We start from the raw sequence: 13726 nt of genomic DNA on the forward strand, positions 1-13726 counted from the left end.
TAGATGAGACAACCAGAGCCCAAAGGACACAGGACTCTTGAGGGCTATACAAAATCAAGTAACAGGGAGTTCCCAAGGGAGACACCCACAATGCAACCAGCTCCTCGTTGGACAGACCAGCCACACAGACACCAGTTACTGCTCCAGTCAATGAAAGGGAAACTTTATTGAGGCCCCAGGACCTATTGAGGCTCGGGCAGGAGGCCGCCCTGCGGGCAAAGGAAGAGCTGGTGGAGGGGCCTTATTTGACCTTCTTTTTGGGGCGCAGGTTGTTGGTGTGGCCGCACTTCTTCTTGCGGCAGTTGACAGCACGGGGGTGCAGGCGAGCATAACACCTTCACAAAGACGAGAGAGACAAGTGAGGGCAAACCCCAACCCCAAGCCCTCCCACCAGGGCCAGCCACCCACCCCTATCTGAGAGTACACACTTGCGGCAGATCATCTTGTCGCAGTTGTATTTCTGGGCCAGCTGGCGGAGTGAAGGCTCAATGATGCCACCTCGCAGGCGAAGCACCAAGTGCAAGGTGGACTCTATAGGAGGGTCAAAGAGAGACAGTGACTGAACCTGGCCCCAGCGCCTCAGGCTCAGAGCAGGATTCTCCAGACCAGAGCTTCTCAAACGTGATGGGGTATTCTACACAAAGATGGACACAACAGCCCAGACCACATCACAGAACCTCCATCTCACTTCCTACTAGCCCTTGGGAAGTCTGAAGCTAATATATGCCAAACATAGTGTGCACAGGGGTTTCCTGACAAGGCAATTTCTAAGGTATGCAAAGTTGATCTATTACTTTGCTGAGCAAAATAAATTTAGTTGCTGCAAAAAGTGACATCAAGGAGTGTCTGACTGGCTTAGTCAGTAGAGCATGTGATTATTGCTAACAATAAAATCTTCTTTAAAAAAGATTTGAGGGCAGCCCCAGTGGTGCAGCAGTTTAGCGCCGCCTTTAGCCCAGGGCATGATCCTGGAGACCCGGGATCGAGTTCCACATCAGGTTCCCTGCATGGAGCCTGCTTCTCCCTCTGCCTGTGTCTCTGCCTCTCTCTGTCTCTCATGCATAAAAAAAAAAAAAAAAAAACTGAGCCAGCCAGATGTCCTGTTTTATCACACTTTTGAACAACAAAAAAAGGTCAACAAGAGATGAGAAACCACTGCCACTTGGAAACCTAGAGACCATAGGATGTTTCCCCCCAACAAAAACTTTACACAAGCAAAATTCATTGGCCCCATCTGACCCTCACCTTAAGACAGCCCACCCCACCCCTCATTTGCAGCGAGGCCATCAAAACTTCATCCTTGGTCCTAGGACTCAAGGGGTCTTGTCCAACCACCCTACCCCCAGTACCTTTCTGGATATTGTAGTCTGACAGAGTTCGGCCATCTTCTAGCTGTTTGCCCGCAAAAATCAGACGCTGCTGGTCAGGCGGGATGCCTGGGAAGAAGAAAGCTCTGTTATGGAGGCTCTGGTGAGTATATTACTGGCAGCTTCCCCTCTCCCCGCAGGGGTGCTCTAGCATTACCTCCAATCTGTCAAAAGGGGAGCTAAGATAAAGAGAACAAGCTCCCTTGTTCCGGAGATCACACAGGGGAAATACTTGCCAAGGCTGAGGTCTATACAAGTTCAGTACCCATCCTGCACATGACAGTGGCTCCTCTGAGCTGGAGAGGACAGAGCCTCTGGACTCAGCCTAACTCACCCTCCTTGTCTTGGATTTTGGCTTTGACATTTTCAATGGTGTCACTGGGCTCGACCTCAAGGGTGATAGTTTTGCCCGTCAGGGTCTTCACAAAGATCTGCATCTCTGCGTCTGCTGGAAGGTAGGAAGTAGAATGGAGGTGTGAGAAATGCAGGTGCAAGCAGTTTGAGCTCAGGGGCTGGCAAGCCTTGACCCTGCCAGCCCTGTGCCAGCATCAACCACAATTACAGGCGCACCCCAGTGCCCGTCTCCTTCCACCTCTCTAAGCCTGCAGCCCAAACCTGTCTTATAAACAAGATCATGCTTCCTTTACCTTACCCCTGGACCATTACGGCAAAGGGTGTTTCATGGGAACAAGGACTGTGGTTATGCTCTTTGGATCCAGCAAATGAGACTGTCAACTTTGATGATGGAATGAAAAGTACATGGCTGGTGCACTGTCTTGCCAGACAAAATTTTCAAGTGTGGTCTGGAGATCCCAGCCTCCCTCTCCTTCTGTAAGCCACATTTGCTCCACAAGCAGCCCTTCCTGCTACCTGAGTGGAAATCCCATTTCAGTAGCCACTCCTCCAACACACTTTCCTCCCTTGCAGTTCTCTCCAACTCCAAGCTCAGACACCCAACACCCTGGCTTCTCTCCCAATTTATACCCAAACTCGCCAAACCACGCTTCCTGCCTTTGCCCCAACCCATAAACGGTATCTGCCAACCACGTGCCTGGCACTTGTTTACACATAATTTCATCGTCCAAAAAAAAAAAAAAAAGTATAAGGTGAACGCTACCACCCTCTCCTTATAGACGTATTAAAACATATCAGGTAGAAAATAACCTTGTGGTAGGAGAAAGAGAACTTAATAATTCTAAGAGAACTGACGCACTACATGGCCCGAAAAAAAAACTATAGGCTTCATACCCCTCCTCCATTAAGGAGTTTGCCCAAGAAGACCATCCACGCCCTCAAGCCTCGTGGGGTAGCTTGGGCTAGCAGAGCACACAGGCCCCGTCTCTCAAAGGCTCGTTCGCATACCGGGATTCAGTCCAGGCTGAGAACCACGGCCTCACGCGCCCAACTCAGCTGACCCGGCCGCCCTGCGGAACCTTGCCCGCGCGGACGGGTTCCAGGCCGACCCCTCCACTATTTCGACGCCTGCGACCCCCCACAGCCTCCCGCCCTATCCAGACCTGGAGCGAACTCGCAAGGCCGCCGCCACCAAACCGCTCGCCCACCTCGTTGAAGAGAAAGAGGGCGGCGGAACCGGAAACCGCCGATTTGCCGCTGAGAGCGCCTGCGCACTCAGCACGCTGCGCGCTTGCGTCACAATCCGCGCCGCGCCCTCCCCGGCCCCGCCCTGCCGCCATATTGGGTGCTGGCGAACGAAGCCGCGGCGCCTGTGGGCAAGTGTCGCCATCCCGCTTCCGGGTGTAGGACCCGTCTTCCAAGTCACGTGAGGGGGCGGCTACATCTTTCTGGGTATTTCCACCCTATGTTTGTGGGTTGCCAAAAACTGATGGCACACAGCGGCCTCTTGGGGGATGCTTCCTGACTACAGTAGAGGAGACTGTGCTAAAACCAAGGAATTAAGTAAAGGATCAGAGGGTCCAGGGCTCAGGGGTCAGGACACAGAAGGTAGGAGGAGGCGCAAGGGTGGGACGTGTGAGACACTTGGGAGCCACCTAACACTAGGAGTCAGTTATCTGAAAAGTTTCTGGCCGCCGGGAGAGGATGAATTTCAAGGTGGCACTAAGAGCAGTGAGGGCAGGTGGGGCTGGTGCATTCACTCAAGAAAATGGGGTGCGACCCAGGGTCTGTTTGGGGCCATGGAGGACTTTTGTTAGGACTGAGTCTTGAGTTACCTTTAGATTTGACAGCGTAGCTCTTTATTTCCTTGAACGCTTACCAGCGCCCCCTATTGATGGGCAAAAGCACACACTCTTGGATCTAGGAAGATGCCTTTAATAACAATTAAATTTCTAAGTGCTTAAAAGATGAGGGAACTCTACACAGTGTCTACTGGGGAATGGGACTCAGCCTGGGTCCCTAAGGAGTCCATCCTGAGACAAATCTGGAGGAGGAGTTTTTCAAAGAGCTAAGGGAACACTTGTGAGCAGTGGGAACAACATGTGTGAGTACATACATAGGTGGTGATAGGAAGTTGGGTTATTATGGTTGCTACTGGAGACTCCCAACAGTAGCCACATCTGTTTCTAGCTCAATGGTACCTGGCCGTTCATACCCCTCCTGTCTCACATCCTGCACTTACTTGTCCCCCTTATGGCCGCCTGGGCCCAAGGATGGAAGGAAGCCACTGCTAAGTACACCCTTCCCTTTTTAATAACAGAGTCTTTTTATTGATAACTTCCCAACAGCATCTGTAAACATCGGGTACAAAAATATTCCGTTTAACTCTGTTTTCCAAGGTGGCTCAGCTTGCTCCATGGAGGCCCTGGGAAAGGCCTGCTGGGCCCTCGGGGTTCCACCTCTGGTCAGAGAAACACAGGCCTTATCAGGCTTGTAGCTGAATGGCCAGCCTTCATCTTGAGCCTTCTACAACTGTCTCAGAAACCTCCTTGAGATACCGATTGGAGACAGTATTCAATACTTTTGTTGGAAGAAGGGAGAAGGAGACCAGAATTAGTAGGTGCAGGGATGGGCTGGGGTGAACTCAGACAAGACAGTGCTGGTCCACTTTGAGGAGGTGTCGACCAAGGCACTGGGGCAGGAGCTATCTGGCTCTGGTCTCTGGGAGCCTTTAAATGTTGGTTAGAGCAAACTTCAAGCCTGGCTCTGGAGAAGCTCCCTTATGCCCAGCCCAACAACTCCAGCCAAGCTGATCATCCCCTGGCTTGGCAGAAGGGTCTGCAGAAGACAGATGTTCTCAATGAGGAAGAAGTGGGAATGACAGACCCCTACGAATTCCTACACCCTTGGGAGGGAGCCTTGTCCCCTGGGGAGCTCCAGGTGACAGAACAGGGTGGCAAAGCTGATCTCCAGGCAGGGTTACCTGCTGCCACCTCAGACACCGAGGGAGTGCTGCCACTGCCCTGAGACCCCTTGGGATGCCAGGGAGTAGTATTACTCGCCCGGTGTCTCCTCATCGTCTGTCTGGCTGCGGCCATTGATGGCAGGGGAGCTGGAGCGGACATGGGAGAGGTCCTCGAAGCCAGGGCTGAGGGAGGGTGAGACGGTATCAGGACTGGTGTCACATGAACCCGTGCTCTGTTCCGAGGTGGCAATGGTGGTTGTGGTGCTGGGCGGGATGAGGTCTTCATCCTCGTCCTCCAGGAGGGATGCCTCTGGGATATCTGGAGGATGGAGTTGGCTTAGTCACTATGGTGGGCACTGTAATGAGGGATTTACTGGGCCTATGACCCCTGACAGCTCCCCTGCCACCCAAAGGGGCATAATGTGGCCCATTTTACAGAGGAGGAAACTGAGGCCCTGGCAGGTGAGAGGTTTTCCTTCAAGGTGCGGCCAGGACCTGGCTTCTCTGGGGTCAAGTCAACATGGGCCTTTGGCCTGAGCCTGGCTCTGCCTTCTTGACTGTGTTACCAGGACCAGGCTGCCTCAGCATTCTGCTCTATAAACCAGGCCTGATAATAGAACTGCCTTTTTTTTTTTTAAAAAAAAAAAAAAAAAAAAAAAAGGAAGCTCTACACTCAATGTGGCACTCGAATTCACAACCCCAAGATCAAGTCGCATGCTCTACTGACTGAGCCAGCCAGGTGCCCGGACAGAATTGCCCTTGGTTGTTAACAGCCTTGGGGTGGGGAAATGTCGGCCCATTTGGCAGAGGGCGCAGAATGAGGCTCAGCATGGGGGGATGCTGCACTGCCTCTGAGAAGTCACTGATCTTTTGGGCTACTTTCCCTCTGTATGAAATGGGATAGTCTCAGCCCACTTCATGGGTGGTTACAGGTAAAAGCCTGCCTCATAGGGCTATGTTAATCCACTTGGGCAAGGACTGTCATCGTTCTTATCCATATTCCCCTGTGTAACCTCCCCCCAGGAAAGGGATCCTGGTCCCAGCATCTGCTCTACAGGTGGCCAAGACCAGAAAAGCACCCCCACCCCTGCCCCCTGCTCCAGGTCTCTCTGGATCTACTGCCCATTAGGGCCTGGACTCAGCGTCAGCCCCTGAGGTGACCTTCCAGAAGCCAGCCCTGGGGTGAGGGCACTGGCATCTGCGAGTACAGAGGCCAGGCGTGGGGCACAAGAGCCCTGGATGACACTTACGGCTGAAGGCCTCCGGGTGCTGCCTGGCCAGCTTCCCTTTCAGCGTCCTGCAGGGGAAGGGAAGGCATACAGGGCTGAACCTGCCAAGCAGACAGGCTGGGCCTGGTGTACACCAGGAACCCTAACTGCCAGCTCCAGGTGGTTGAGGGATGGGAACCCCCCTCCCCTGGTACCGCTTGTCACTGTTCCTGGGCTGGAGAGAGGCCCATGTGCTCAGCCCTGCAGACCTTTCACCCCTGGGCAGATGGCAGCCACCCAGCTGTCACAGAGCTTCTGAGTGTCCTTGATGCTGGGCCTAGCTGGGCCCTCTACCTGCCATGCCCTTCTTATGTCTGCCCTCCTCTGTCCAGATAACCTTCCAGGAGGCTTCCTCACTCCATCCTCAGCAGTCACTCCCCTGAGTGACTTGTTCCAGTTGGTCCCCCATCACTGGGATGAGAGTGTCTGTGTTAGGAGTGATTATCCATTCCAGACACCACGTACCTTGCACATATTAAAATGTTGTTCACAGAGAAATGCCTGCTTCATTTCTAACCAGCTGTTTGTCCTTTTCTCCCCGCAAAGTAATAAAGTCATGTTTAAAAAGAATGATAAAGGGATCTTTGGGGTGGAGTCTCATCCTTGACCGTGGCCAACCAGTCCCCACCAGAAGTACTACCATTGCTGGGTCCCTACCCACAGGGCAACTGGGCAGAAATAACTTTCTTCTTCCCGGGCGATACAGATATGCACAAAGGGTGCCAATACTTGGGGTTCCAGCTCACCCCCAACACCACGCCTGGGCAACCAGCCCAATGAGACGCCCCAGAAAATATGTGCTTTTCTAAATTTAATTGGCCCATCGCATGATTTCTGCTCTGCCAGTGGGTGTGGCTGCCCCCAGGGCCGAGGAAGTGACTCCATCAGTAGGGGAACTGTGGGTGCAGCTCTGGCTCACTCCAGGCCCAGGCATGTGGCCACAGTCATTAACAGTGGCACTGATGCAGGCTCTTGAGTGCTGCCTCGAGCATTCTGTGTTTCGTCACAGAAAACAGCTCAGAAGGGACCCACAAAAAACTGGCAATTTCTTACACCTCTTGAGAGAAGACCTGAATTGGGGGCTGGAGGGACCAGAGGCTTGCCTTCCCCTGGCTGCACTTGCCTGCCTTTTGCATTAGGCAAAAGATAAATGAAACTTAAATTCAGAAACTTCAAGATTTTTTATCCCAAAGTTCAGAACTTCTCAGATTCTAAGTGAGCGCTAAAGCCTCATAAAGCAAAGGAGCTAAATCTCCTTCATTGCTCTGTTATAGGGAGTGGATGGTCTTCATTGAACAGGGGAGGAACTTGAGGTTCGGAGGGGGAGGCAGAAGCTGGAGGGGCTGAGGACCCACCTGATCCTGCGGAAGATGCTGTCCAGGTCTCGCTTCATCTCCACCAGGGTCCTTGTGTGGTGCAGGAAGCGCTCGCTCATTTGCTGCAGGCGGGCACTTGACAGGTTGTTGAAATTCAGCAGCATCTCGTTGGTCTTCTCAAAGCGGTCCAGCCTGGCAGCAGTGAGAAAGCACCAGCCCTACACACAATGCTCTACAAACTTGCCATGCCCCACAAACTAATCATGCTAAGCCCTTTCCTGCTTCATGATCTTTACATGTATTATTCCCTTGCCCTACAAAACTCTACCTGCTGTTTGAGCCATCTAGCAAACTCCTGTTCAACCTTCAAAACCCTACCCAAAAGGCACCTAGGTGGCTCAGTTGGTTAAGCGGCTGCCTTTGGCTCAAGTCACGATCCCTGGGTCCTAGGATCGAGCCCCACATCAGGCTCCCTGCTTGATGAGCAACCTACTTCTCCCTCTCCACCACTTGTGCTCTCTTGTGTGCACTCTCTCAAATACATAAATAAAATCTTTAAAAAACAAAAACTAAGGGGGATCCCTGGGTGGCTCAGTGGTTTAGTGCCTACCTTTAGCCCAGGGCATGATCCTGGAGTCCTGGGGTCGCGTCCCACATCAGGCTCCCTGCATGGAGCCTGCTTCTCCCTCTGCCTGTGTCTCTGCCTCTCTCTCTCTCTCTGTGTCTCTCATGAATAAATAAATAAAATCTTTAAAAAACAAACAAACAGATAAAAACAAACAAACAAAAACCCCTAAAATCCTACCCAGTACATACTTCTCACATAGCCTTTCCTCCCTCTCAAGCAGACTCTGACTCCTTGGACTTCCTAGACCCAAGTTATTCCTCTGGCCCAGCCCTGATACCATGGGGCCAGGAAGGTCTGTGTCTGGTTTTGTCTTCCCTGACTGTGGGAGTTCATCAGGCCAGGCCTAAATCTGACCCAGACAAACCCAGCACTCTTGTCACAGGATGAGAGAAGTGGAAGGGTATCAGGTCTGTATTGTGTCATAAGTGGAAGGAAGAGACTTTGTCTTAAATACACAAAAATAAAGCCACAGGAGTCTGTGTTTCCACCCTAAGATTGTGTAAGCCTTTCTTCCCCACAGAGCAGGCTGGAATTAGGGTGAGGCTGTGGTGGTCACATGCCAAGCCCCAAGGAGGGCAAAGGGTGTTGACGGCCCCCCCAAAAGACCATGAGTACTCTGCAGAGACAGCCTAGGCTCTGAGGGACCAGATTCCTAATGGGAGATCAGTTCACTGGCTTCCTCAGATCCCCTCCTGCAGCTCCTTCCTATCCCCCACTCCCCACTCCAGGTCTTGGGATAGGAGCTGCTGCGGCCCCTGCCAAGCCATCCGCAGCTGCAAAACCATCCCAAAGCCCTGCTTCCTGTGCCAAGGCCTCGCCTCCAGGCCAGGAAGGAATTTACTTTGGAGCCAGCCGGCAAATTTGCTCATTTCCTTCATTTTATCACCAGTGTGGGCCCAGGGTAGGGGTGGGCAGGGCAAGAATGCTGGCCAGCAAGTGGATTCCTTCCCACGCCCGGGGCCCACAGCTCTTGGCCACCACTCACATGTTCTTCTGAGCCAGGATGATAGCATTGACGTCATCTGTGTTCACCATGCTCAGGATGCGGCTGCAGAAGACCCTCGAGGCCGAGTCCGGGGGGTCCATCTCTTCTTCCTCCTCCGCTGCCTGAAACAAGCAGGAAGAGTCTTCAGTCTATACCAGCCACTGGGGTAGGTGGGATGGAAGGAGGGTCTCAGAACCCCGGGCCCCATGACCATAAGTTGGTCACACCACCTGAGCCACAGCTTTGTCATCCTAAGAATTCAGGGGTGTTGGGAGGACATATCTGCAAATTGCACCCAAGTACATCAGAATTCCATCACCCACCCACCTCTGCGGCCCCAACTCTCCATAGGCCCAAGGCCATGGCCACTTCTACCTGCACAGATCTGTCAGTCTCTTCCCACATCCCCTTGCTTTGCTCATCCCACCATAGGGCTTTGCACCTGCTGTCCCTACAAGTATGATTGCCCCCTCGAATCATCACCACCTCCAGTATCTTCTCTCCCAAGAGGTCTTTGATAACTAGTCCCTACTCTGGTTACTTTTAGCACATCGCTTTATTGCTTCATTGGCTCATCTTTTCCTAAAATTCTCTATGTTATCAATTGACCTTTTTTTTTTTAAGATGTATTTATCTTGGAGAGCATATGTGTACACACACAAAAGGAAGGAAGGGGGAGTGGGAGAGGGAGAGAGTCCCACAACCCCATGACCCTGAGATCATGACCTGAACTGAAACCAAGAGTAGAACCTTAACCAACTGAGCCACCTAGGTGCCCCATCAGTTGACCTTTTCACCAGTTTGCTCCCAAAACATTGTCAGCTCCAAGAGGTATGTCTCTCTTCCAGAGCCCAGCCCAGAACCTGGCTCACAGCAAGGATCACCAGAACTTAGCTTAGCAGCTTTCAAACTCACCTCTAGTTAGGACAATAGACTTTTGTTTTGCTTTTAAAGATTTTATCTATTTATTTGAGAGAAAGGAAGAAAAGGCATATGAGCAGAGGGAAGGAGGGAGGGACAGGAGAGGGAGGAGCAGATTCCCCACTGAGCAGGGTGGCTGATGTGAGGTGCAATCCCAGGACCTGGAGATCATAACCTGAGCCGAAGGCAGCAGCTTAATGGATTCAGTCCATTCAGGCACTCCGACGACGGTAGACTTTTATTAACAATTAAAGCCAAGAATTTCAGTCTGTGGGCCCCAGCAACCTAGATGGCTCTGTGTTTAGGCAGATGAGCATGATGGCGGGTAGGGGCCTCCTGGACCATGCCAGGGCAGGAGGGGCCACAGGTTCAGCATTCACCCTTGAGGGTAGGTGGCAGTGTCCTGCAAAACCTGGAGTCCTGGGCAGCCCCAGTGGCCCAGCGGTTTAGCGCCACCTTCAGCCTGGGGTGTGATTCTGGAGACCTGGGATCCAGTCCCACATCAGGCTCCCTGCATGGCGCCGGCTTCTCCCTCTGCCTGTGTCTCTGCCTCTCTCTTTCTCTGTGTCTCTCATGAATAAATAAATAAAATCTTAAAAAAAAAAAAAACAAAAAACAAAACCTGGAGTCCTGACATAGCTTGGCTCTGGGGTCTACATATTTACCTGCCAACAGAAAGGCCCAGTTGCAATTTGTTGAGATTCACATACAGGACCAGGAAGGGCTTTCAGAGCCCACTTAACTCTACCTTCCTCTTTATTGATCACTTACTGCATGCTATCAAACCACTAAGCTTCATACACTGAGAACTGTTATCCTTAATCACATATCAAGAAACTGAGACTCAGACACTGAGGAACTGGGTCATTGTCACATAGCCAGTAAACCCAAGTCACAACTCAAAAGCCCACAGTCTGCAGGATCCACAAAAGTGTGACTCTGAACAGATCTTCAATGCTCACCTATGCCAGGACAGCTGCTTCTTACAGCAACTAACTTCTGCCACACTTCTGAATTTTTCCAGGAAAAAAACAAACAAACCAGAAGTGTGTGTGTGCATGCGTGCGTGTGAAATTGCCTCATTTACAAATGTTAATACTTTTCTCCCTGCAAGCATCAAGGAGGCCAAGAGTTATTTGCAGCCCCTACTGTCTTCTGGAAATAAACTGCCACACCTGGTGAAGTTCCCCTCACCCAATAATCACTATGTTTATTGAATTCCTACTACATGCCAAGTACTACCACCCACAGTATCCACATTTCCAAAGAAGTATGATCATATATAAAGAGGACACTTGGGCTCGAAGGGCAGAGCCCTGTGGCAGGAAGCCCCACAGCTAGTGCTTGGCAGGTGCAAGATTTGGACCCGTGGAAAATGGTTCTGCTCCAAAGTAGGGCTCTTTCCTGTCTCTGGGTCCCAGATGGGGCTGAGGGATTCAAGGCACACTCTCCATCCAGCTGCCTTTCTCAGGAAGACTTCGCTAACAGCTAGTCTGGCCCACATACAGGGTGGAAATTACCCAGCAAGAGCTCTGATCCCTGCTCCAAATGTATTTATGAGGAAAACATGCAGAGAGGGAGGCTGTGTGACCTTGGGAAAGTCACCTCACCTCCCTGAATCAGTTTTCTCATCCAGAAAAGGAGAGTAACAAAGAATCAGAACCTTACAGCGCTGTCTGTGGGTACTGAAACTAATAGTGATAAGGAGCTGGGCTCAGAGCGGGCTGCTTCTCCAAGCAGAGTATGAAGTCCTAGGGCGGGGCCGGGGAACCAGCATTTTAGCTAGGGGCTCCCTGGTACTTCCAAGAACAGGAACAAACACTTGGACAGCACTTCATTTAATCCCCAATCTCCCCTATAAAGCAAACACTATCATCTCCAAGGGCACTAAGGCGCACACGGGTGGGTTCAGTTACCCAAGGTCACACGGCAAGGCGGAGGCACCATAATTCCATCCGCTTATTTAACAAAATTTAACTTGGCGACCCAACCTTAGCAAAACCCGCGAGTGAGGTGGGACTCGCATAACCCCTCACGCCCCGCCCCTGCAAAGCGGGGAAACTGAGGCCCAAAGAGGGCAACGCCCGGTTCCGGGTAACACTGCACAGCCTGAACATAGTCAGCCCCAGCTCCCGCGCCCCGGATCCGGAACCGGCCCGTGGCGCCGCCGGCGCATACATTGCGCGGACGGGGAAACTGAGGCCTGTACGCAGGAGGGGAGCCCAGATGTGGCCAGCGGCGCGCCCCACCCCGCGACAGCCCGGGGCCGCGCCCGACCCGGCCCGGCTCCCCAGCGGTCCCGGCGTCCCCAGCCCCACCCCGAACTCGGCCCCGGCGTCGGTGACAGCAGCACCTGCACATCTGGCGGCCTTGCTCGCGCTTCCGGGATGGCGCCCGCGCCGCCGCGACGTCACCACGCACCATGCGTGCGATCAGGCGTGTAGGCGACGTGCTTGGGGCCGATATGCGTGCTAGGAGGCGCGGCAGGAAGGGGTGGGGCTTAGGGGCTGCTACTGTTCGCAAGTGCGTCACCACGAATAGCCAATCAAGCAGTCTCTCTCGCGCCTGCGTAGTTTCCAACGCCCGAGATGCCCGGAAGGGGGCGGGCATCCTATTTAGTAGAAGGTAAGACTGAGGTCTGACGGTGGCAGGGACTTCTTCAAGGTCACGCGGTGCTCAAGTGGCCTGTGGTTGAGCCAGACCCAGGCAGCCTGCTTTCTAGGTTGGGAATCAGATTCATCTAGTTCAAAAATCCCTTCTCCGCTTTTGGTGACCTTTCTCTGGTCCAGGATCCCATCCAAGATCTCATGTTGCGTTTAGTCGTGTCTCCAAAATCTCCACTCTGTGGCAGTTCCTCAGTCTTTCCTAGTCTTCTATGACCTTAATACTTTTTTTTTTTTGAGATTTTATTCATTTATTCATGAGAGACACACAGAGAGAGGCAGAGACACAGGCAGAAGGCAGGCCCCACGCAAGGAGCCCCATGCAAGGAGCCCCATGCAGGGACTCGATCCTGGGACTCCAGGATCACGCCCTGGGCCGAAGGCAGGCGCCAAACCGCTGAGCCACCGAGGGATCCCCTGACCTTAGTACTTTTGAAGAGTGCTAGTTTTGTAGACTACTCATCAATATGGGTTTGTCCCATGTTTCCTCATGTTTCCCCTAACCCTAACCCTAACCCCTAACCCTAACCCTAACACTTTGGGCAGGAATCCCACAGAAATGATGTTGTGTCTTTTTCAATACATCGTATCTGGAGTCATAGGATATTGATGTGTCTCATTATTGGTGATGTTGACTTTGGTTACTTGCTTAAAGCAATGTCTGCCAGTTTCTCAACTGTTAAGTTACCCTTTCCTCCCTTTCAATAAGTATCTTATGAGATACCTCAAGAGACCATGCAAACACCCTAACTTTTTTTTAATACATTTTCACCCACTAGTTTTAGCATCCATCCATGGTTCTTGCTGGCAACAATTACTATGGTGATTTTCTATTTATTAATTAATCATTAATTGGAATTCTATTATAAACAACAGCTGTCCATTCTTTTCTAGTTATACATTTATTCAAGTATGTCACTATGAACTCATGAGCATTTTATTTTGTGGGTTACAATAATTTCTTATTTTCCTCTTTTTATTTTTTTATTTTAGGTAGGCTCCATGCTCAAGGTGGGACTTGAACCCAGGATGAGATCAAAAGTCACATGCTCTAAGGACTGAGCCAGCCAGCAGCTCCTACAATTAATTAGTTACTTTGCTGCCCCTTTAGGTTAGCTTCTATGTTCTTTCAATATGTCTCCATTTGGGGGGGCACTTGGGTGGCTCAGTCAGTTAAGCATCCAACTCTTTATTTTGGCTCCGGTCCTGATGTCAGGGTTGTGGGATCAGGCTCCTCTCTCAGTGGGGAGGCTACTTGA

The 13726-nt window shown here is 51.7% G+C and overlaps 2 protein-coding genes across 2 annotated transcripts; both read right to left on the reverse strand.

Annotated features, from left to right (window-relative positions):
* Window positions 1-135: 135 nt before the first annotated feature.
* On the reverse strand, window positions 136-2955 carry UBA52 (ubiquitin A-52 residue ribosomal protein fusion product 1). Its single transcript, NM_001128095.2, has 5 exons — window positions 2885-2955; window positions 1702-1815; window positions 1350-1436; window positions 429-531; window positions 136-335 (listed from the first exon to the last, which is right to left on the reverse strand). The coding sequence occupies exons 2-5, from the start codon at window positions 1802-1804 to the stop codon at window positions 242-244; spliced, it is 387 nt and encodes a 128-aa protein (NP_001121567.1). The 5' UTR covers window positions 1805-1815; window positions 2885-2955; the 3' UTR covers window positions 136-241.
* Window positions 2956-3640: 685 nt separating this feature from the next.
* Window positions 3641-12289, reverse strand: KXD1 (KxDL motif containing 1). Its single transcript, XM_038566804.1, has 5 exons — window positions 12158-12289; window positions 8884-9005; window positions 7310-7462; window positions 5937-5983; window positions 3641-5005 (listed from the first exon to the last, which is right to left on the reverse strand). Exons 2-5 carry the CDS (start codon window positions 8982-8984, stop codon window positions 4776-4778), a joined length of 531 nt encoding a protein of 176 aa, XP_038422732.1. The 5' UTR covers window positions 8985-9005; window positions 12158-12289; the 3' UTR covers window positions 3641-4775.
* Window positions 12290-13726: the final 1437 nt, after the last annotated feature.

This window comes from Canis lupus, chromosome 20, assembly GCF_011100685.1.
Source record: "Canis lupus familiaris isolate Mischka breed German Shepherd chromosome 20, alternate assembly UU_Cfam_GSD_1.0, whole genome shotgun sequence".
Classification (NCBI taxonomy): domain Eukaryota; kingdom Metazoa; phylum Chordata; class Mammalia; order Carnivora; family Canidae; genus Canis; species Canis lupus.